Source organism: Prunus persica, chromosome G5, assembly GCF_000346465.2.
Source record: "Prunus persica cultivar Lovell chromosome G5, Prunus_persica_NCBIv2, whole genome shotgun sequence".
In the NCBI taxonomy this organism is placed as follows: Eukaryota; Viridiplantae; Streptophyta; class Magnoliopsida; order Rosales; family Rosaceae; genus Prunus; species Prunus persica.
In genome coordinates this window covers 13785018-13807727 of record NC_034013.1, presented here as the reverse complement: position 1 = coordinate 13807727, position 22710 = coordinate 13785018, and the positions used below count along the sequence as shown (strand labels likewise).

The following is a 22710-nucleotide window of genomic DNA, read 5'->3' as shown; positions in this document are numbered from 1 at the left end:
TTTTTCATTGAATCTTTTTAAATAACTTCACAGCTTAAATTTTTTTTTAAAAAAAAAATTGACTTAAAAATTTGAAATTCTACAAATATAATTTTTGGTAGATTATTTGATAAATGAGTGGGTATTTACAGAGTTTGGAGTGAGTTTTGGGGTTGGATCTAATTTAAAAAAATATTATTTTGACCTTTGAATTTAAATTTCAGCCGTTGGTGGTTTTTTTTTTTATACGAATAAAATAGCTTGAATTTAATCTAGATCGTTGATTTGGGTTACTATTGAAATATAAAATTTTTAAAATGGGGTTGTTTGAATTGCGTCGTTGGATTCCAACAGCTACATCATATGCACCCAACACATGGAGCGAGGAGGTTTGCTGCAGCAGTGTGAGCCCCTTTCACAGTTGCTCGCACATGGCCTACGTCAGCTTTTAGTGGGCTCCATCGAAAAAAAATTCCAGTCTAGGCAATAACTGGATTGGTGTTTGGCCCCAAGTTTGGGTTATCCCAAATTTTGGCTCCTTAATTTTGGGTCGGAAGGGGAATTAGGCTGAAATTTGGGATATTTTGGGTTTGGCCTCATGGGTTGGAGATTAAAGTGCAGGATTATAAGTAGGGGTGTTAATGGCGTAACCGGAAACCAGCCTAGATCTTGCAATATAGCCAAAATCTAAACCATCGTTGAACCGCACAATGTCTGTTATCGAGGGTGATGGTTATTGTGGTGGCAATCAGTATCGGTCAGTTACTAAATTTGCAAAAAAAAAAATTAAGAAAAAAAAAATTGAGAACATAGAGTGAGAGCAGCGATGTCGTTAAGGCAAAGGGGAGGGTGGATTATGGACTTGGTTCGGCGTCATTGTTGAGGCAGAGAGATCGAGATAGAGAGTGGTGATAACGTCGTTGAGACAGAGAGATTGAGACAAAGAGAAAGATAAGAGGAAGAAGATAACCGAGAGAGAGAGAGAGAGAGAGAGAGAGAGAGAGAGAGAGGAGAGAGAGAGAGAGAGAGAGAGAGAGAGAGAGAGAGAGGAGAGGAAGAAGACCTCTGTATCGGTTCGGTTGCGGTTGTCAACGAATTTTGGTATCCTGCAACCGCATTTGCACCATTTTGGCTCTGTCATCCCACCGCAACCAGTTGTTGACTAGAAAATTCAAAAGTTTGCCGACCGAAAATTTCGATCGAAAAACGGCAATTTCTAGTATCTACGGTCTAACTGCACAACCCTAGTTATAAGCCCCTTATTCCCCTTATTTTTCTTTCTTTTTTTGGTAAGTTATGTTTGTGTATTTTGGATAGGCATATAGGGATTGTTTGGTGCCTATAATATAATTGGATTAGATATGTCACTAAATCTAAGGTAAGAAGGAAATGACGGTATAGGTCACCTAGGTGAATGATTTTTCATTTTGGAGGGATTATGCGGGATAAAGTGTTGATATCCTACCATTTTGTGAAGATGATACATAATTTTTTTTTTTTTGGGACATTTTAGAAAAGACAAAGGAGAGAGAAATATTTTTAAAAGAAGCTAAAATGGACAAAAATGTCCTTATTTATTTTTGGATTTTCTAAAGAATCCTTTACATTTGCATGTCTTTGGTTTGAAAGTTGAGGGGTCTTTCTGTCTTTTTTGAAAATTTTTTGACTTTTTTCAAAAGTGAAAGTTTTTTTATGACTAAAACCTAAATTTACTCATAAATATTTAGAAGCTAAGCCAGTGTGAGTCCACGCACAAATAAAATTTGTAAAAGAAAGCATAACCCAACAGGTCCATGCTTCCAAAGCTCCCTCTGTGACCCGTTTGGTCTCATTGTTGGGCCTCAGTTTCTTGGCAAAGCATTGCTTGGGGCCGACGGCAATGGGTTCTTCTGGGCGTATTGTTATTTATTTATTTTAGTTATTATGATGATAAAAAGTAGGGCATATTGTCATCCTTTAATATCATAACTCTTATCACTAACACCCTGTGAGGTTTAAAAAAATTACACGAAGACCTCCTAAGGTTTCAAATTATTTCTTAAAACTCATTTTTATTGATTGTTCGTCTAAAAATTGATGATTTCATACATAAAAAATTTAGTTAAATTAATGACATATTTAACCTCAGTGAATGTATGGCAATCTAATCTCAAAGGCTAACTTTGTCATTTGGATAAATTTTTTATATAAAATATCAATCTTCGAACGAAAAATCAACAGAAAGGGATTTTATGAAAAATCAATAGAAAGGGATTTTACGAAAAAATTGAAAAGCTCAAGGGGTGTTAATTAGTGTAAATAACTCATATCATAATTCCATCAAATGCTCATTTCTTAAAAGATCTTCCTTGATGCTAAAGATGTATGAAACCATGGATTGGTAGGCCCCATCTTGAAAGATAGATAGATAGATAGATAGATAAAAATATGAAAATGATATACATATGTATAGTCAGTTTTGTCATCTCCAATATGGCCATGCCAATGCAACTATTTATCCCCATCCAAAAACCTCTGTAAGATTCATATCATTTATAACATTTTAAAATGCTGCTTGCTTCGCTGTGTTGTTACCTGTCTGTGTTGGCCAGGCCAGTCTGAGTCTGAGCAACCTGAGATGAGATCAGGGTTGGCTTCATATTATTATGGATGAGATGAGATGGGATGGGAGGGTGGGACAGCAGCAGATGATGTGCTCTGGCTCTGCTCTGTGTAGATAGATATGGTTTTCTTTTCACATGGGGTCTCATAATAATAAGATGTCGTACTAGATGCGGTTCTTCTTCCACTCATTGTCGTTTCATGGGGAGCCCTCATGACATGGCCTAGACTTTACCTAATTACTTTCCTTTGCATAAATTCATGTGGGGTTTTCCTTTTTTGTACTTTTAGTTTAGTTTTTAATCACATATATATCTTACTTAACGATGAATCTACTGTTGATTAATAATGCATAATGATGAAAAAATGATATCTATCAGCTGTATTTTCTTGGGCTAGAGGGGAAACAGAAAATACGCCTGCATGCACCAATCACGTTGGGCAAAGAATGTCTTGGCAGTCTTGCTATGATGAGCCTTCTCATGTTGCCAAGTTTGAAGATGCATATTGTCATCGTCTCTAATTACTGAATGCTTATTGTAGAAATAGTGAACTTTTATGTTACGGTCAATCACCTACGCATGCATGAGTGAATCATAACTATTGATGCATGCATATATAACTCGCAATATATTAGAGGTCAAAATTCATCAACACACGTGGGCACGCGCGACTACTCCATCTTGGCGTGTACCGGGTAGTGGGCAGAGGGGTACTTTTTCTGTTTAAGTGGTATATATATGAGTCTTTTCTATTTAAGTGGTATGTGGAGGTTTATGTTTACTCTAGATTTTCCAATAACTTTTGATTGACTGAATATGTTTGATGGTTATAGAATTGGTACCCACCAAGCATGTGGTATTCGAAATATGATGTAGGCTCATCACACAAAGCTGCTTTAGGTAAAAAGACCTTTAAAGCCGTCTACGACCAGTGGGAGAGCAAATCCTGACATGTTGTTTTGAGGCTTATATATACCACATATATTTACTTGGAAGTGCTAGCTCGCTCTCTAAAAGATGCAAACAAAGCCATGTAGTGGTTCATGTTGTATTGACTTAGTCAATCTTGCAAGTTGTTCATTTCATTTTAGTCCCATTTCCTCTGAATCTGAAGCTGGGCTTATTTTGTGGTGCCAAGAGATGCTAATCTATGTCATAATTTGAGCTTCTACTTGTCAATATCTTATCCCATGTTGTGATATTATGACATGTTTACTTACTAAGAATGAGTGAAGTAAGGAATTATGGAATTTAGGAATGGGAGAAGTAATCGGAATTAGTATGGGAAGAAGTCATTCCCATTAAATCAGCACATGAATGAGAATTCTAAAATTGAAAGGTTATTTTTGGGAGGACATGAATGGGAATCGGATCAACGACCCCCGCTAGTTGATATGATTCCTAATTTTGAAGTCATGTGATTATGGATTTTATTATGAGACCCACATATTTATTCATTCCTTATGTGTTAACAAATGTGGGAAAGTCGGGAATCCGAATAATTCCATTTCTTCCCAAATTGTTTGATCCATAACTGCTTAGTCAGAGAAGCACCTAGTCATATTAAGTACAACAAATATCAAAAGAATTTTAAACTTTAGTAGACACCAACTGACATGAAAGGTGATTTTACAATGCTTTTTGTTCATATCTAATCCCATCATATGATAATTTTCCAATCATAATATATAGCTAAGAAAACTTCTGGCAACTAGTCTAGTATTATTGTGCCCTTGTATTTTCAATGAACTGCTGCTGATATCGTTTGCTACACAGCCTGTAAAGTTATATGGTAAGTTGTTGCAACCACAGGTTCCAAGGATATGCATTCCTTTTACCAATCTACCCTTGCAAAGATTAGTCATAATGCAATTAAAAGAACAAAAAGAGAAAAGAAAAGAGCAGTTGGAACACAAACATCTGCGTAGTGTCATCAACCTACTGAAAAAGAAAGAGAGAGCAGAAAGCTAGGTAAAATTACACATGCAGCTATAAAACTTATAACTTAAGAACTCAACTTTTTCATGAGCCAAAAACAAGGTGACGGACAGATGTTTCTACGTTTTCAAGTTGCTGCTGAAAGAGGGCAAGAAGACTGGTTTGCAGAGTATAAGAAGTAAATCCTACTCCATTAATGCTGCAGACAGAGAGCCCTGATCTTCAAGAAAGAGCACCATGTGGGAAAACTTTAATGCCATAAATTGAGGTACCCCACTTTCTCACTTCTTTATACAACAAAACCTTTATTAGCAGCAAAGCAAGTTTCTGGTATAATTCAAAAAAAAATTTCAATGGTTATTGCATTCATTTCACATGCTGCTCAAATATATATTTGTTTTTCCTTCGTGGGTTTTGCTTGTTTTGCTTGAATGCAGTGAAATAAGTTGAGTGATCATCTTGGGACTTCAAAGCTTCTGCCTTTTCTCTGTCTCTGCCGTGCTTCATATGCTGCGTGGAACTTTCTCAAATGCTTGAGGAATCTTTTGTCTTTTAGCTTGTACGGTACTTGCTTTTTTTGTCTTTTCCTCTGTTTCCTGATTTATTGTAGCTTCTCTATACCTCCACAACTGTATTTCTGTTTCAGCTTCAATGAGCCATCCCCTGTTTCAACTCTGTTGGACTAATAATTTTTAGCCTTATTAAGCATTCTTCTTTTATTTTGGTGCAGATTTCAGACAATTTCCTCATGGGCATTGTTAAGAAAAGGGAATTTTTCATGGGGTGTTGTAGATCATTTCTGCTATTCTGTTTTGCTAGTAGTTTCTTTTTTCTGGGTACTCATCAACTGCAGTCATCTCAGACCCAAGTGCTTCTGCAGCTAAGGAAGCATTTAGAGTACCCAAGGCAACTGGAAATTTGGAATGATCACACCATAGATTTTTGCTCTATTTCTTCACTTTCACAAGTACACATGACATGCTTGGACAATCTTGTCACTGAGCTCAGAGTTGTGGGTGATAAGCCAGCAACAGTTAGTGACTTTAATGGGTTTTCAATTCCAAACCAAACTTTATCAGAGGCCTTCTCTTTGGATTCTTTTGTGACTACTTTGGCAAGGCTAAACAGTTTGAAAGTCCTCAGTCTTGTGTCTTTGGGCATCTGGGGTCAACTTCCAGATAAAATTCATAGGTTGTCTTCCCTTCAATATCTGGACTTGAGTTCAAACTACCTCTTTGGCTCAATTCCACCCAAGGTTTCTGCAATGGTGAAGCTTCAGACTCTTAAATTTGATGACAATTTTTTAAATGAAACTATGCCCAATTGGTTTGATTCACTCTCCAATATTACAACTCTAAGCTTGAGGAACAACCAGTTGAAGGGTTCATTACCAGATCTTAGTAGCTCAAGCAGCTTACATGTGCTGGATTTGAGTGGGAACAAATTGAATTCTAAGCTACCCTCAATGCCAAAAGGGTTGATCATGCTTTTGCTCAGCAACAACTCCTTCTCTGGTGAGATTCCTAAGAAATATTGCACACTAAGCGGGCTTCAACACCTTGATGTGTCACACAATGCAATCAGAGGCACACCTCTTGCTGCCCTATTCTCTTTGCCCAATATGAGTTACTTGAACTTGGCTTCAAATTTGTTGAGTGGTTCACTTCCAGGCCACCTAATCTGTGGAAGCAAACTTGATTACATTGATATATCAAATAATAGTTTGACAGGTGAGTTGCCTTTTTGTTTGAGAACTGAATCAGAAAAGAGAATTGTTAAGTTTGGTGGGAATTGCTTATCCATTGGTATGCAGCATCAGCATGAACTATCATATTGCAAGGAAGTGAGCCCGAAGGAAAAACAATATGGAGGAAAAGATGTAGGGATCTTGGTGGGTGTGATTCTAGGATTAGTTGTGCTTACAGTGCTTTTGGTTTTAAGCTTTATCATTTTCTGCAGAAGATATTACCCTCGGGGGATATCGGAGCAGCATTTACTGCATAAATCAGTGGAAGATAACTCAGCAGTAGGGCTCTCCTCTGAGATTCTAGCAAATGCAAGTAGGTCAACCACTAACAAGAATGTAGATTTCTTTTTTTCTCATTTTCTGTAGACAGATCCTCATTTAAAAAATGGATGAACATTTAAGCTGGCCAAGTTGGTTCTTTTATGTTCTTCAGGGTATATTTCACAAGCTGCAAAAGTAGGTATACAAGGTCTCCCAGTGTGCAGGACATTTGCTTTAGAAGAGTTGATGGAAGCTACCAACAACTTTGACAACTCTGTCTTTTTGGGTGAAGGTTCATATGGGAAGGTATAGTTTCATCTCTGTCTAAGTTGAGCCCTTTCAATCACTTTAAATAATGATTGTGATGCCAGCTTAACTAAACCAACGAACCATTAAAACTTTAATCTGCATTATAAGCTTCTTTCCTTTGACATTCAGCTTTACAAAGGAAGACTATACAATGGGACTCTAGTTTCTATAAGGTGCCTGCCATTGTCAAAGAAGTACTCAATTCGAAATGTTAAACTCAGGCTGGATCTACTTGCCAAGCTCCGTCACCCGCATTTGGTATGCCTTTTAGGGCACTGCCTCCACGGAGGTGTACGAGATGAATACAGTCCAAACAAGGTCTATCTTGTATCTGAATATGTGCCAAATGGGAACTTCCGTGCTCATCTCTCTGGTAAATTTAGAAACTAAATATGAAATATTTTCTTGGTGCATTTGAAATGTGCACCTCTTTTTGCATGTGTTTTCCAATATAATTACTTCTTGATATTTGCTTGCATATATTTCAATTCTCAACTAAAGCAGCCCATGGGACTGCACTTGGCATGCTGATTCTTGCAATTATTAATATGGTTAAAGATACAAAATTATCATCTTTTCATCATGTTAAAATACTTTATGTACATGAATGGGTACTAGATTCGACAAAAAAATGGAATCTTTTCAAACTCAAGTCAAGCTCATAAACAGTTTGCTTCAAAATTGATTTGACCTGATAGCTTTCTTTCATCATATTATTCTTTTTGGAGAACAACTTCTTTATTACAACAATGCATGTGTAGGGAATAGTCCTGGAAAGGTTCTCGACTGGTCAGAGAGATTGGCAGTTCTAATTAGTGTGGCCAAAGCTGTGCAATTCTTACATACTGGAATTATTCCTGGTTTCTTCTGCAACCGATTGAAGACGAACAATATCTTGCTAAATGAGCATGGCATGGCAAAATTGAGTGACTATGGATTGTCCATTCTTGCAGAAGAAACTGATAAATCTAAGGTGCGTCTCGTCATAATAAAGAAATGATTGGTTGGCCCTTCAATTGTGTAGTTCTGATTTGTGTTCTTGGTTTGTAGGCAAACGATGGCCTTTCATCATGGTAAGATTTACTTCATATTTTGCTGTGTATTGCTGCCTGTTTTCCGTAGTGAGTTATTTGATTGTTGAATTTTAACCACAAGGTTGACTCTAATTATTGTGTTCAGGCAAATGACAAGTTTAGAGGATGATGCTTATAGCTTTGGATATATATTACTTGAGGCTCTTGTTGGACCTTCCAAGTCTGATAGAAGAGAGGCTTTCATGCAAAATGATATGGTAAGTAAATTAATTTCTGGCCTAATGCAGATCTTATTAATATATGCTACTATCAACAATCATGCCCTCTTTCTGATCATAGATGGATATTGATTGATCATAATTCTGCAATTTTTTCACAGGCATCTCTTAATAGCCTAGACGGCCGGAAGAAAATAGTTGAACCAATTGTTCTAGCTACTTGCTCACAAGAATCTTTATCGATCGTGATCTCTATAACAAACAAATGTATTTGTCCAGAGTCAAGCCGTCCATCTTTTGAGGACATCCTTTGGAACTTACAGTATGCAGTTCAAGTCCAGGCCACAGCGGATGGAGACCGAAGATTTGACTCTGCATCACATCAATATTGAGTTGTAAATTGTAATTTTGTTGCTACTCCAAATCATTGCCATTTCAGTATTGTAATTTTCAATTTATAGCGTACTTCTGAGGCTAAATAAACAAAGGAATGTGCCTCAATTTGGTAGTTTTTACTAGATTTGTAATTGGGATGTGTATCTCATCTACTACCTCTAAATATGAATTGTGTTGGATCAAGGAGGCATGATCAACCATCTAGAGCTTTATTATGTCTAAGATTTTGAACACATCAAGCCTGACCCTTTAGGAACTTAGGGAGCCACTTAGCTGACACTTTAGGAATGCGCTTGAGATTGTCTTTGTAATCGATATAATAAACCCCGAATCTTGTGGTATAGCCATTCCCCCATTCAAAGTCATCAAATAGAGCCCAGTGGAAATATCCTCGGACATTCACACCGCTCCTGCAGCAAAAACAGAAATGACAATTAAATGGAGCATCCAACTCAAAACCAATTGACAATGGATGGAGATGCCCAAGATCTTTAAGCTTTTGAGTTAATCTTCCATGTAAGAAACTCTCAAAAGCAAACATGCATCGCATTCAACTCTTGACAAGTTGATCTTGATCAGTACTTAATAGAGTAAATAAGTTAGTCACTTACTTGATTGCCATCTTGATCTGGTACAAATGCTGAAGAATGCATTGAATTCTATGTGGATCCTTAAGTGCTTCATCAAGCCCTAGTTTATCGTCCCTTTTTTCGGTTATTCCATTTTCAGTAATGTAGATTTTAGGGTCTCTGTACTCTTTCTTAATGAACTCTAGAAGTTTCTGCAGACCTTGTGGATAACTGTAGAGGAACTTGCTTCCTGAAGCCTGCACCGTAAATGAGTTCTAAGTTTTGCTACATTTATATATATATAAAGCTGGAAAGAACCGTCCAATTTATTAACATAACAAGTTCTGTTACAAAACTGCAGAACTATCCAATTTTTCTTACCAGAGGACCAATTTGGATTCCATCCACATCTGCAACAAACACGAGTAAGAAAACCATGTTAGGCTTGAAACTTTCCACCTATTATTAACACACAACAAGCAGTTGTGGTGAGATAATATAAAGTTTACTTTTAGTCCACAACGAAGCTAATTGATCGTTGCTATAGGAAATTGGTTTTCCTGAACTTGCAGGCTCATTTCTGCCATATCTGCTGGTATAATAGTTGATACCAATAAAATCGAAGGACCGCTTGACCATCATCGTCTCTTTCTCGGTGAAGGTGGGTAGCCTGCCCTTGACCAACTGTCTCATACTCCTTGGATAAGCTCCATACACTAATGGTTCCACAAACCTAAATAAGAAACACCATTATTGGTCTAAGTAATATGTAATATGCAAGGGGAGGCCCTGAGCATAGGCGGGTAAGGCGGCCGCCTAGGGCCCCTAATCTGTACCAAGCAAGTAAATTTAGGATCAAAGTGGAATATACTAACCATCCAAGTTCAAAATCCAAAATTCTTTTTGCTGCAGCTTTGTCTTCTGCTGAATCTGAATAAGGCTCAACATATTGTCCCACAAGACTAATTCCAATTTGTCCACCTTGTTTTCTCTATAAAAAAATGTATATATTAGCCAAGACAAAAATGATCCCATCAATTTGAGACATGCAGAGGACAAAACTCCATTAAACAAATTCAATCATGGACTGAGAGTGTGCCTTTCTCACCTGAAACTTCTCTCTGTAGAGCTTAACAGCACCGGCATGCGCAAGGAGAATGTTATGGGCAACAATGTAAGGCTCAGTGGCTGAATTACCACCAACACTACATGGATATGCTGTTTGAACAGAACACCTTGCTGGTGGATCAACCCCAAGATCATACCCAAATTTTGCAGTAATTAATGGCTCATTGATTGTAATCCAATTTTTTACTCTATCTCCAAAAAATTTAAAGCAAAGTTCACTATAATCCTTGAAATCATTCCTGTAAATTGTGATATATGGAAGATATGAGTAATATATTTTTTTTTGCAAACTACGAGACACGAAAAAATAGTATAATTATGAAGGGGTGTGCTTACACAAAGGAGCGATTTAGGAGGCCTCCATACTTGTCTGTCAAAGCTTGTGGTGCATCAAAGTGCAATATAGTGACATATGGTGTGATGCCTGCATTAGAAACATAGGATGCAAAATGTCATTAAAAAAAAAAGGAAAAAAGAAGTGGTGGTTCAACTGGTCTCAACCCATCAGGCAATTTGGGTTGGTGGAGCACCGACCCGTTATCCTTCCACTGCCGTGAGCGGGAGGTTTTCGCTGCTCTGTGAAACCAGCCTCACGCTGTACCCTCCGGTCTAAGAGACACGCAGCCCAAGCCTTCGCATGGACCACATGACCCAACTCACAACTTGGAATGGGCGAGTCAGCAGATTGCAACTGCCAACCCTGCCAGATGAGTTGACCCATAGTTCTACCACTTCAATGCCCTCGCTTGAGTCACAAGCTAGCGCAACATAGCTCGGCGATATATGTGCCATGTAGCTGGGTTTATGAACTGTTGTTTCTATTTTGCTTTGGCCGATGTGGGATAAAGTGGTGCAATAGGAACAAGGTCCAATTGGCTTATATAAACACTCATTTTGTGACTGCTAGAATTGATATTGATAATAAATAATAATAATAACAGCATAGCTTCTTACCATTCTTGATTAGTTCATCAATCAGGTTGTTGTAGTGATCAATACCTTGTTGGTTTACTCCACCACTCAAGGTTCCCTCTGAAACACATCCAATAACAAATTTGCATATGACTTTGTGAAAAAGCACAAAAACAAAGCTATAGTTTCTAGCTACAAATAAATTAGACATCAAATTATAGTATTTCAAGATAAGCAACATACAAACACTACTACAAAATAGCTAAATGACGACACAAACACGACGACGGTTAGCACAGAAGCATTTTGACAAGAAAAACAACAATTAGATAAGATGCTTACTAGGAAGAATCCTGGTCCAAGAGATGGAAAATCTGTAAGACCCAACTCCAAGGTTCTTCACAGCCTTCACATCTTCCTACAATTACAATTGTTTATTGGCCAAATATATGTCAAAAATTAAAAATTCACATCTATGCAAGGAATAGCAAATGAAATTTGATGGGAGAAATTTAATTATCACAGGCTCCTCTTGCAATGCACCTTGTATCGCTTGTATGAATCGAGGGCCGTAAACATGTTGGAGTGATCTGCAATCCTTTCTGAATGTAAAGGAAAATAGCACAGATAAAAAGAGAATGAACATGATACTCTGCCAAAGAAAAGAAATTCTGCATTATATTTGAGATATGATTAGGAACCTGGGAATTTCTCAACATAGTAGTCCCAAACACTTGGTCCTCTTCCTGCTTCTTTTGCTGATCCTTCAATCTGCACCCAACGTAGTTATAAATACACCCATATATGTATACATGAAGTTAAATAACATAGCATAAATTATTATGCACCTGTGTAGCAGCAGTAGAGACTCCAAACACAAAATCACCAGGGAAGTCAGACCACTTGACTTCCAATTCTTGAGGGTTGGATGCATTTACAGGACCTGGAATATCATTGTCTTTTTTTTCTTTCTTTGATTCAAATATAGTCCCGAAATATTAACTAAAAAGAAATATAATTAATTACAAACCTTGTGTTAAACAAGCAAACAAAACAACGGCACACATCCCTTGTAATATCCTTGACCATGGCGGTGAGAAATCCATGATCCGCAAACGTTTTTTGCCTTGTATATGACTAAATATCTCTAATAAAAAGGTCTAACTAAAGCAGTCTGGACATTGATATATAGTGGACATGTGTGTTGCAATCAAAGAGAGTTATTTATGTGACTAAAATCAACTAAAAGACAAATACGAACAATAAATGTGGTAGAATTTGTTAGGTATAATTCATCACAAATTCAATAATAGAATTGTTTTAATAAAAATCGATTTGGTTTGAAGTGAGTTGTTGAATTTTGTACATCTAGATGACAGAAAATAACTGAATTCGCCGTCATGAAGTTAATGAGACTATGAAAATAACATGTTTCGGTCAATTTAAACTCACATGGACGATAGTTTTATACTAGAACCGTTGTCTGAATTGTTAACATACGACGGTGAAAAAAATGTCGTCTTGCAAGAGACAACGCTCACTTAAACGATGGTGTTGCATCACACAAGACGACGGTGGATCACAATTTGTTCTAGTGGGGGGAGATTAGGCAGGCTTTAACTGCCTAGCTTTGAAGGAGGTCTGCCTGTGTGGCTTTGAAGGACTAGGCTTTTTTGGCTAACGTTGACAAAAATTAGAAGGTATAATCAATAGGTTTTCTAGAGAAATTTAATCATTTCTATGTTGATACAAATTAAAAAAAAATTCTATAATTCAAGTGTGTATGTTGGGTGTTGAGGATATTTTGTGACAAATTAAAATTTTTCTTTTTTCAAGAGTAGATTTCCCTTATTTATTTGAATTAATAAATAAACTATCGAACAAAAATAAATATATAAATAAAACAAGTAGCACATATGCGAGTGCCTTAATCTAACTACTTGTTCTTGTGTTTATTAAAGAAGGGAATTATAAGTTGAAGCCACAACTTAATTTTTGTTCAAACCACTGGCTAACGTTTATATAAGCTCACTCCTTGGTTCTAATTCCAACGCCGCAAATAAAACTAAGACACCCATTGAGAGCCTAGCCTCATCCCTCAAGAGTCAAGCATTGCTCGCACCCTAATGGGAAGGCCGTACAGCCTAATGAACCCAGCTGCATCAGCTTGATCATATACATCCCCACTCTCAAATGACGAGATGTCTTGCCTGTACAGGCTGTACGGACTCTTCCTGCTGGTCACAGTAATCGAACCCTTGTACAACTTGAGAGTCACTGATCCTGTGGTTGTTTTTGAGATTTCCTCCATGAATGAATCCATAGATTCGCGAAGCGGGTCGAACCACCTGCCTGCATACACCAGCTCGGCGTATTTGAGTGCTAACGAGTCTTTAACCTGCATTGTTTCTCGGTCCAGTGTTAGAGACTCGAGCTCACGTGCAGCAGCGAAGAGGATGGTGCCTCCGGGAGTTTCATACACTCCACGGCTCTTCATACCAACGAGTCGGTTTTCAACCATGTCCACACGGCCAATTCCGTGTCTTCCACCAATCTGGTTTAGATGATCAAGTAGAGATGCCGGTGACAGATTCTTCCCATTGACTGAGACCGGAATCCCGGAAATGATCCCGATATCTACATACCTATAGGAAATGAGCATGGGCAAGATACGTAAGAAAATGCACTCAGAACACAAAGTAAGAGCTAAAATATATAGATTCAAAGTGGGACTTACTCAGGTTCATTTGGTGCGTCTTCTGGATCGACTGTTAACATGAACATATCCTTCTTAGGCTCATTTTCCGGGTCTTCCAATATATCACCCTTTGATCAATTCCATAAATACATACACAAATGAGAGAGAATTATAGAACTCAAACAGCAAGCTAGAGACGAACCAAAAAGATTTGATATGAAAAGATAGTAGTTATCCAGACAAAAGAAAAGGCTAATAGAAGAGATTAAAAAATTGTACCTCATGACTAAGGTGCCACAAATTGCCATCTCTGCTGTATATGGATTTCTTTGTCACCGGGACAGGCACATTATGCTTCTTAGCATATTCAATAGCATCTTCTCTACCTGTAATATCCCACTCCCTCCAAGGAGCCACAACATTTAGTTTGGGATTGAGAGCGAAAAACGTCAGCTCAAAGCGAACCTAAGCAGACAAGATAGGTTGTGTCAGAAGAAATACATGAGTTGGTATGACCAAAGAAAAAACGAAATACATGAGTTGTTGTAATATTAAACGCTGAGTTGCAAGGCATGCCTGATCATTTCCTTTCCCTGTGCATCCATGAGCTACGGCATCAGCTCCAACTTCTTTGGCAACATCAACCATGGCCTGTTTTCATGAATGTCATTGTATGAAGTAATCATTGTGATATTTTTTTTTCAATGAGAAAAGTAACAGATATATCATGATGTGGACACGAAAAAATATATGATAAAAGTTCTAAAACTAAGTAATTAAGGAGCTATACTCAGCTCTATCTACCAGAATCAAACCAGACAGAACAGACCTTGGAAGAGCATATGCATTTTTCAAGAACCTATTCTTTACATTTGTCTTGGCTGTGTAAATATCAATCCATAAAAGTAATGAATTTATAACTAAAACAACATTCCAAGCATCAAATTGAGAGATCACCTTAGCAATAACAGGGCGGGCCATTGAAGTCCCCAGCAAGTATTTCCTCTCATAGATTGCACCAGCTCGCAAGCAAGGGAATATATAGTCTTTTACAAACTCCTCCTTTAGATCCTTAACTACTAACTGAGAAGCCCCACTGGCCTTGGCCTTCTTTTCCAGACCTTCCAATTCTTTTAAACCCTGATAATTTTAAAACAAGTAGCAAACACGCAAGTCAGAACCAATTATCATGGTCTTAAAGAACATTGCAGAAACAAGAAAATTTTGACTTTGAAGTAGATGTTGCTACTCCTAACTTACTTGACCAACATCGGCCGTGAAGCAAACAACATCACAACCATAGTTCTCCCTGCAAGTAAAATATTGTACAAAACCATAACGAGAAAGTAACTGTGACCTTAGAAAACACAAGAAACGACACATGCAATATTCATCAATAGGCATTAACATTGAGTCTAAAGAAATGGTGCCTGGAATACATAAAACAGGCTGTATGCTGCACACAGAAGAGAACTATCCAATAAGGGGATTTCACTAATCTTTAATCAGACAGTATGATAATACAGGGGGAATACCTTAGCCACGGAACAATGACTGATGTGTCTAAGCCACCACTATAGGCCAGAACAACCTTATTCAACTTGCCACGTAATCCTCTTTCCTTCGTAGATCCAGATACTTCTGTCTCACTATAACTGGGCAGCACTGCTCTAATAACTGCATTGATATGAAGATAACATTAGCATCTTAGACCTCAAATATTAGTATATTACAGAATCAGTGGATGGGTGAATTTAGAAAATAAAATATCATATAATGGCATCTCATTTAAACTCCTTTATCTCTCTAACAGCAACGTTCACTCCTTGGAATGTGAATATGTTGTGATCCAACAATTCTAAATTTTCTGTGGCTAAACATATTCCTAGGTATCCAATGACAGTCAAATTGCAAGAAGTATCTGTAGATACAGTATGACTTAATTAAAGGGGATTTCAAAACCTCATCACAAAATAAATTCTAGAGGACACAGGTCTATAAAGTTATTGCATGCTTAAAATAAACAATCATAGCAAACATACCTGTAGCCATGGTTTAACAGTAAAATAAAAAGAAAACTTCAAGCTCGGAAGGGCCTTTTCTACCTTATTATCTAATTCTCTATATTGAGGGCTCAAGTGAGTTCAGCAGCTCAGAAATAAATATCAGGGGAGGCAAGGACCTGATGTTTTGTTTGCTCTTCCCATGGGCTGAAATGCTGGCATTAAACTAGAATGCCACCTAACATACCCAAGCATCTTTACAGAAGAATCCTACATATCATCCCCTGATTTGGAAGTTCTACTGTCTAGATGTGCACATTCACGGATATGCACAACATGTATACAAAATTCTAATTTGCTAAACTTTTCACAATAGTCCAAATGTTTCACTAATGTCATCTCACCATATCAGATCACCACAATGAACTCATTAAGTACACTTATAATAACTGAGATGCCACAAAACATATAATATACACATGTGTGGGTGTCAGTATAAAAAACACAAGAAAAACCAGACAATTACAACATGCATAGGTTCAGATCAAATTCCATAGCCAAAACATTTAAACATAAATAAAAGAAAACAACAGCGGTAACATCCAAAATCAGAACCAAGGCCAACGTGTGAAAGAACCACTGACTAGGCAACCCCACCTTGCTTGTCATGAGCTCTAGTTACACTCCCATTGCCACTAGAAACCGCAAATGCATTCCCCTGTAGCACACCCTTTCTTGCCCCCAACTGCAGAAACCAGTTATTTGTAAAATTTATAAATTGAAAAAAAGGGTAAACAACCCAGGAAGAAACCAAAATCAAGTAATCAACAACAGTTATACGGGGAGAGAAAATTGATATGTACAAGGCATTATGGATATAGTTATAGCTACCTCTTGAAATGAAGATAATTTCCCTGGACAACAAACTTTGCCATGATACGGAAATGACTCTGCTCAAATAAACAAAAGATGTGATACATGTTGATATCAGAATATATATACACCATCACACTGCAATCCAACTATTTTTCCATTAAAAATTAAGCATTTAAGTGTCTGGGTACTGTTAATTTCTCCGCAAATTTTACAAAATCCTTAATGATCAATCTGAAATGAATTCTGGTTTCTCTAAGAACAAATGGAACCTATTTTCTTCTAGAATTCTGTGAATTTGCTTTTGAGAATATGTACTATCTCTGATGAAAAGAAAGAATGTACCTCTTTTGGGACCGTGAAAAGCGAGGTTGGAGGATGAGAAGGCGGAAATGGACTTCAATTGGGCCATGGTGGCAGTGGCTGAGACCAGAGCAGAGTGTTTGTCTGTGAAGGAATGTGAGCTATGAGTCTGTATGTATGTATGCGTCTCTGAGTGTCAAGGGTTTTGAGTTTTTATGAGGTTTTTGGTTTTTAAAATAGCCAAATTAACCAATACTTTTCCGACCAAAAAAGGAAAATTAACCAATAGAATATTTTTGCTACTCTGACCAAAATGCCCATCCACCCAAGGGTGATCTCGCCGACGGGGCAGACTGCGTTTGGAGGAGGGAATCTGTCCTCCATGTACTTATTCAACTTGTGCCCGCATTTGCTTCGTTCTTTTTTTTTTTGCCTTTTCTTTTGGTGCGGATTTATAAATGGCGAAAATATGAGGGCATATTAAATATTTGTTGACGAATTCTTACTTAATTAGGATTTTGTTACATACATATATTTAGTCTTATTGTAATTGAGATTTATTTCCTATTATATTTAGTCCTTTTTTTAATAATACAAGCAATAGTCTTAAGGGGAAGAGAAATTTCTTATACACAAGCACTACCAAAGTATCATGGAGATTGACCCCGTTGGCTTAACATTTTCTTATTTTGTCCTTAAATGTTCAATATATACTTCTTGTTAATAAGAACAAGAGGGCATATTTGACATTTTCTATGTTCAAGTTGACAAAAGAGAAATTTCTTGATGGACAACGAGTACATTGTTACAAGAAGAAAGAAACAGTTTTTAAGTTAATCACAATTCTTGCAAAGATAAAAGAGAGCAGCCAAGCAAAAACTTGCAAAGTTGGTGCGTTCCTATTGCACCATTAACTTCTATAGACAAAAGGAGGAAACACATGTGACATGGGATGGGAACAAGATGAGTTGAGAGGATTATGGTTGCTCCTCTCCCTGAAATGGGGGACTCTCATCAAACATGCGAGTCTCTCTCTTTTTTGTTGGAGGTGAATCCATTTCAGTAGACGTGGACCGCAACAATCCGCTCTGCATCAAGTCTAACAAACGTGTCTGCAAATGCGTGTTCATCTCCATCACATGTTTTGCCATTCTTGTTGCCCACATCCGGTGCTCTAGGCTGGTTTCCAACTTCATTTGCATTGCTGCAGGACTGAATTCTTCCTGCCCAAATTTGTATGACAAATAATTAAGATGTCTCTTGATTAATTGGTGCTTAGGCATATAGCACAACATTACTAGCTGAGTCATATACCCTTTTCCTCTGTGTGTGTGTGTGTGCGCATGTGTCCTAACGTTACGTGCATATATGTATGAGAGAGAAAGAGAGAGACCTCTGTGTCACATATTTGTTGTTCAGAATGAGTGGTTTGGTTTCCTTTGAGGAAGTGGCATGATGAAAGAAGAGGCATTTTCTCCTTGGATGAGTTGGGAGGCTGTGGATACTTGTCGAGCGAAGAAACACCAAATGCATTGGAAACTCTCCGATGGTTTGACACAGAAAGCAATGAGGACCGTGGAATCACTGCCAGATTAGTTACAGCCCCTGGTAATAGAAGAGAGCAACAATCTTGATCATATAAAATAAAACTCAGTCTAGTATAATCTGTATTAGAAAGCAATTGCACATAATACGTTTTTGCAATTATAGGCATGCCTCTCAATCAATAATTACAAAAGCCCTTATAGTTTTTTCTACTGTATGCCACTTTTGAGCAACCAATTGGAGCATGGAAAAAATGCCTTCAACAAAATAAAAGTTAGATACATACCAAGAGAAATAAAATTTAGCTCACTCAAACCTCTCCAAGAAAAGGGAACAGAATAAGGCTATAGGCTACGATTACCTTTTTTATGGTCGAATCTTCGGATGATTGCCCAATTGGTGATATCCCAGATGCAGATGGTGCAGTCCTCAGATGCAGATACCAGACCTGCTTGACTGAAGGTTAATGCAGTGACAGCTCCCCTGCAGGGATTATGGGTCTTTCATCAGCAGACTATAGAATGTAAAGAAGGACAAAAATCAATAACTCATATTTGAAGATTTGACAGAAAATGCACTCTGCTTGTGTGAAGAGTCTGAAGAGCATGTGCATGTTTATCTCCAATACAAACCCATAAAGCTCAGCCATGTAATAAAAAAGACATTCTTGAGATCTTATAACTATTTCTGTTGAGAAAAAGGACAGTTTTATCTCCAGTGATCTAAAAAATCTTGAAACACCATACATTACTTGTGTCCTTTTATCACAGATTTTTGATCTTCAGCAGCAGCCAAAGAATTTTCGACCAGTCCGATTTCAAGTTTGTTCACAAAAATTCTTCCATCTATACTTCCAGAAAAAAAGAGCTGCTCTGTTGGGTGAAGAACAACTGCAGTTATTGCTAGCAGATAAACTTGAGTTTGCATAAGCTTTCCCAAGACTAAATCCCATACCTAACCACAGAATAATTTTCTTTCAGTAATAAGATATATCAGTCAAAAGATACAACTGTTAGGAGCATGAATAAATATGAGTTTGATAACCTTGCATGAGCCATCAAGTGAGCTTGATATTAAGACTACATTTGAGCTGCCTGATGTAGTTAACAGGCCAGTTATAGAGGATTTATGCTCCATTGAATAATGTAATAACGAGGGAAAGCTTTGAGAATCTTCCATGTCCAGCAAACTTCCATCAAAATGATCAGAAATTAGCATCACTGTGAATTCTTATTATCTGAAATTTTTTTCTAGCGTCTAAAAAGTGACAAGGCCAAAATCCAAGTTCAGTTATTACCCGACCATAGACCACACACATATCATCCCATCATCTGAAGCAGAAACGAGAAGAGAGCCGTCATCAGAAAACAGCATACAGTTCAAAGATCTATGATGTCCACGCCAAGTTTTGAGCAATTTTCCATTGGCAACCTACAGATAACCTGAAAGCCATTAAGGTCTTTATTGGAATGTTTCTGAACAGAGGAATTGATGACAGTGATTACAAACCTCCCAAAGGTAAACGTTTCCAGATAGGGCACCACCTGCAAGATATACACCATCCTTTGTGCAAGAAAGTGGCCCAATGGCCTCTAGTGGGTAGCTCCGAATAGGCTGCTGAGGCTGGGAAAATGTTGCATACAACAAACCATATTTGGTGAGCGAGGCCATTGGGAGCATCATGAGTATTAACTCACAAAAAAAAAAAAATATCATGGTACTATTTCCTATCTCATTTTTCAGGATGTAAAATTGAATCAAAAGCATCAGAGTTCTGTGAACACAGAGGTGAGTGAGTCAACAGAATACGATTCAAACCTATGCTTCAATGACCATAGACAAATTGCAGAGGCTAACCAAATTTCCTGGTGTAAAGGTGGTATTTTGTTACTAAGATCGTATCAAGCTTGCAGTTTTAAACACCAAGTATCTGTTTGGACGAAGGAATTGAAAATTGCATAGAATTCTGGCAATTAGGAAAAGTAGACAACAGAAGACTAAATACACATCTGCCATTTGGGGTTTTAGAAATTTGCACATATATGGTCATAAGGCCAAAATTTACACAAAAATGAGAGATCAATTACAAATTTCAAACCAACATGGGATGGGAATCAAATTCCTAAACCGATTTATTTACAATTGTTCCAGCACAAAAATTGATATAAACCCCCAAACAATCTGAGTCTAAGCAGTGAGAATTACCTTGTTCAAGGGCCACATAGAAATGGCCCCTCCTCCAACAGAGCCATGTTTGTGAATCTGAGAAGCTACAAGGAACTGGTTTCTCAGGCACACAAGACCATGAGGAGCAGAAGCACAGGTTGGTATGTGAAGAAGACGATCCCCCGTGTCTATGCCCCATATAGTTATCCCTATTCCCATGCTCTTGTCGCTGCACACAACCACTGCCTCGCTACCATTTTTAGCCATCTCTTTCTCTGTTGCTCTGCTTTTCTCTGTGCTTGAAATTGCGAAGAGTGATGTATATTATAAGCTGTAAAGGACTTCTGCTGTGTGAACGTGCATGGATTGAGTGACGCATGGCACGTAAAACTGTGAAAGAGACAAAGGCAGTTGAAGAATTTCGCACCATTCGATTGTCTTGCTCATTATAGCACCTAGGGAGTGAAGAGGGGATTTCGTTCTATTCTATGTTATGCAGGTGGTCTACATGCATATATAGGGGTGATTGCGGTTCGGTAACCGCGAATTTTTACTCAAACCGCAAACCGACCGACTATTTACGGTTTGGTGATTTTTGAAACCGCAAATCGACCGCGTTTTGCGGTTTAAAACCGCAAATTCTCAAGCACTCACAAAAATATAAATTTACAACCTAAATAAATAAATACACAACCTCAATTTCTCAAGCATATATAAATTCACAATCGATTCCAATTCTCAAGCATTCACAACCTAAGAAAATTAAAGTTACAATTCCAAACATTCCAATTAAAGTTAAACTTCTCAAGCATTCCAATTCCAAATCCTTTAAATTTACAAACCAAAAGCAAAATGAATTAAAGTTACAACCAAAAAGAAAAATCTAATTCACAGTTAATTAAAGTTACAAACTAAAAGGAAAAATGCAATACACCAATGTTACAAACTCAAGTGTTGGTGGTGAGTGGATTTGAAGAACCCCTTTGTATTGTTTGAGCACCAATGCTATCTACAAATAAAACAACATAGTTTAGTACATTTTATTATAAGAAGAAGCATAAATAACATTAGCATAAATAAACTAATTACTTACAAGTTGTCATATCTTCCATTTCTTTGTAGAATTCAACCTCATCATCTGTTGGTTCCTTGTAAAAGGAAAATTCGTCCGCTCTAAGCCAATCACTAGTACACACTAATGCCTCTACCATTTTAGGATGCAAAGAGCTTCTAAAAGGATCCACAATCCTCTTGCCTAGGCTAAAAGCATTTTCACTAGCAACCGTAGAACTTGAAATTGCAAATATATCCTTGGCAACTTGTGAAAGAATAGGATATCTTGTTTGGTTCCCTTTCCACCAATTCAAGAGAAAAGAAGGGTTTACAATTTTACTTAATTATTCATAGAGTATAGCCGTGCGGCTATACTTTGCGGTTTGCGGTAACCGCAAATTTTGAAAATCAAATACCGCAACCGCAACCGTAAATGCGGTTCGGTTCTTAATACCGCGATTGCGGTTCGGTTTACCGCGATTGCGATTTTATTGCGGTAAAATATCGGTTAGTTTTTGCGGTTTTTCGGTTTAAAATGCCACCCCTATGCATATACATGATCCGTTGGCCATGGCCAATGAGGAGAAAAACTTTGTTGCAAAAGAGGATGATACTTTTTTGTCATCTAGTTCAATAATGTTATGTTATGTGAAAGTATTATCATGCGTGTTATGGCGTTGTTGGTCGGAATAGCAAAATAGTGTTATTCCAATTTTATGAAAGTCTTTCTCACCAATAAAGGTGGAGACACATTTGTAAGCGAGTCCCGAATAAAGACAAATTATTTTAAATTTCTTGTCGAGGTTTTTTAATTTTTTTTTAATAAAAACAAAATAAACTAACAACGGTATTCATACAAACGGCTAAATCTCATAACATGTTTACTACATCATGAGTAACAACCTCTAAAGATAAATTTGTTACTATGTTTGAAGAAGAGGGGACCCTTGAGCTATTTTTTCTTTTCGGTTACAA

General features: G+C 37.4%; 4 protein-coding genes across 5 annotated transcripts; 1 reads left to right on the top strand and 3 right to left on the bottom strand.

Annotated features, from left to right (window-relative positions):
• On the top strand, positions 4468 to 8628 carry LOC18777912 (probable inactive leucine-rich repeat receptor-like protein kinase At3g03770). The gene is made up of 9 exons (XM_020564953.1): positions 4468 to 4788; positions 4958 to 5079; positions 5251 to 6580; positions 6701 to 6834; positions 6967 to 7210; positions 7599 to 7810; positions 7888 to 7910; positions 8017 to 8128; positions 8251 to 8628. The coding sequence occupies exons 3-9, from the start codon at positions 5269 to 5271 to the stop codon at positions 8479 to 8481; spliced, it is 2268 nt and encodes a 755-aa protein (XP_020420542.1). The 5' UTR covers positions 4468 to 4788; positions 4958 to 5079; positions 5251 to 5268; the 3' UTR covers positions 8482 to 8628.
• LOC18776767 (beta-glucosidase 24) lies at positions 8666 to 12305 on the bottom strand. Its single transcript, XM_020564954.1, has 13 exons — positions 12125 to 12305; positions 11943 to 12037; positions 11796 to 11865; positions 11638 to 11696; positions 11437 to 11512; positions 11137 to 11214; positions 10519 to 10606; positions 10163 to 10421; positions 9930 to 10045; positions 9564 to 9787; positions 9436 to 9464; positions 9097 to 9311; positions 8666 to 8895 (listed from the first exon to the last, which is right to left on the bottom strand). The coding sequence occupies exons 1-13, from the start codon at positions 12198 to 12200 to the stop codon at positions 8721 to 8723; spliced, it is 1560 nt and encodes a 519-aa protein (XP_020420543.1). The 5' UTR covers positions 12201 to 12305; the 3' UTR covers positions 8666 to 8720.
• On the bottom strand, positions 12967 to 17301 carry LOC18776898 (argininosuccinate synthase, chloroplastic). Of its 2 annotated transcripts, XM_007209878.2 has the most exons (10): positions 17014 to 17301; positions 16687 to 16745; positions 16453 to 16540; positions 15328 to 15469; positions 15053 to 15101; positions 14750 to 14932; positions 14369 to 14443; positions 14072 to 14257; positions 13832 to 13920; positions 12967 to 13739 (listed from the first exon to the last, which is right to left on the bottom strand). In XM_007209878.2, the coding sequence occupies exons 1-10, from the start codon at positions 17078 to 17080 to the stop codon at positions 13193 to 13195; spliced, it is 1485 nt and encodes a 494-aa protein (XP_007209940.1). In that variant the 5' UTR covers positions 17081 to 17301; the 3' UTR covers positions 12967 to 13192. The 2 variants fall into 2 exon arrangements, with proteins under 2 accessions (XP_007209940.1, XP_020419680.1); XM_020564091.1 differs by lacking the exons at positions 16453 to 16540; positions 16687 to 16745; positions 17014 to 17301 and adding an exon at positions 15835 to 15915.
• Positions 17667 to 21156, bottom strand: LOC18776290 (protein ROOT INITIATION DEFECTIVE 3). The gene is made up of 8 exons (XM_020564092.1): positions 20722 to 21156; positions 20026 to 20139; positions 19814 to 19947; positions 19561 to 19705; positions 19268 to 19470; positions 18878 to 18999; positions 18365 to 18576; positions 17667 to 18194 (listed from the first exon to the last, which is right to left on the bottom strand). Exons 1-8 carry the CDS (start codon positions 20947 to 20949, stop codon positions 17949 to 17951), a joined length of 1404 nt encoding a protein of 467 aa, XP_020419681.1. The 5' UTR covers positions 20950 to 21156; the 3' UTR covers positions 17667 to 17948.

What these genes read in the sequence shown, in the direction of transcription:
- LOC18776290 (XM_020564092.1), bottom strand. Translation starts at nt 20,949, where the DNA reads ATGGCTAAAAATGGTAGCGAGGCAGTGGTTGTGTGCAGCGACAAGAGC. An exon ending in GAAACGTTTACCTTTGGGAG is followed by an intron (nt 19,948 to 20,025) that starts GTTTGTAATCAC and finishes GGTTATCTGTAG; the next exon opens with GTTGCCAATGGAAAATTGCT. An exon ending in TGTGTGTGGTCTATGGTCGG is followed by an intron (nt 19,706 to 19,813) that starts GTAATAACTGAA and finishes TTTTGATGGAAG; the next exon opens with TTTGCTGGACATGGAAGATT.
- LOC18776898 (XM_007209878.2), bottom strand. Translation starts at nt 17,080, where the DNA reads ATGGCCCAATTGAAGTCCATTTCCGCCTTCTCATCCTCCAACCTCGCT. An exon ending in TTTTCACGGTCCCAAAAGAG is followed by an intron (nt 16,746 to 17,013) that starts GTACATTCTTTC and finishes TTATTTGAGCAG; the next exon opens with AGTCATTTCCGTATCATGGC. An exon ending in TAGAGCTCATGACAAGCAAG is followed by an intron (nt 15,470 to 16,452) that starts GTGGGGTTGCCT and finishes ATATCAATGCAG; the next exon opens with TTATTAGAGCAGTGCTGCCC.
- LOC18777912 (XM_020564953.1), top strand. Translation starts at nt 5,269, where the DNA reads ATGGGCATTGTTAAGAAAAGGGAATTTTTCATGGGGTGTTGTAGATCA. An exon ending in CTTCCGTGCTCATCTCTCTG is followed by an intron (nt 7,211 to 7,598) that starts GTAAATTTAGAA and finishes ATGCATGTGTAG; the next exon opens with GGAATAGTCCTGGAAAGGTT. An exon ending in AAGAAACTGATAAATCTAAG is followed by an intron (nt 7,811 to 7,887) that starts GTGCGTCTCGTC and finishes CTTGGTTTGTAG; the next exon opens with GCAAACGATGGCCTTTCATC.
- LOC18776767 (XM_020564954.1), bottom strand. Translation starts at nt 12,200, where the DNA reads ATGGATTTCTCACCGCCATGGTCAAGGATATTACAAGGGATGTGTGCC. An exon ending in GTTTGCTTGTTTAACACAAG is followed by an intron (nt 12,038 to 12,124) that starts GTTTGTAATTAA and finishes ATGATATTCCAG; the next exon opens with GTCCTGTAAATGCATCCAAC. An exon ending in TTGGACCAGGATTCTTCCTA is followed by an intron (nt 11,215 to 11,436) that starts GTAAGCATCTTA and finishes GATGTGTTTCAG; the next exon opens with AGGGAACCTTGAGTGGTGGA.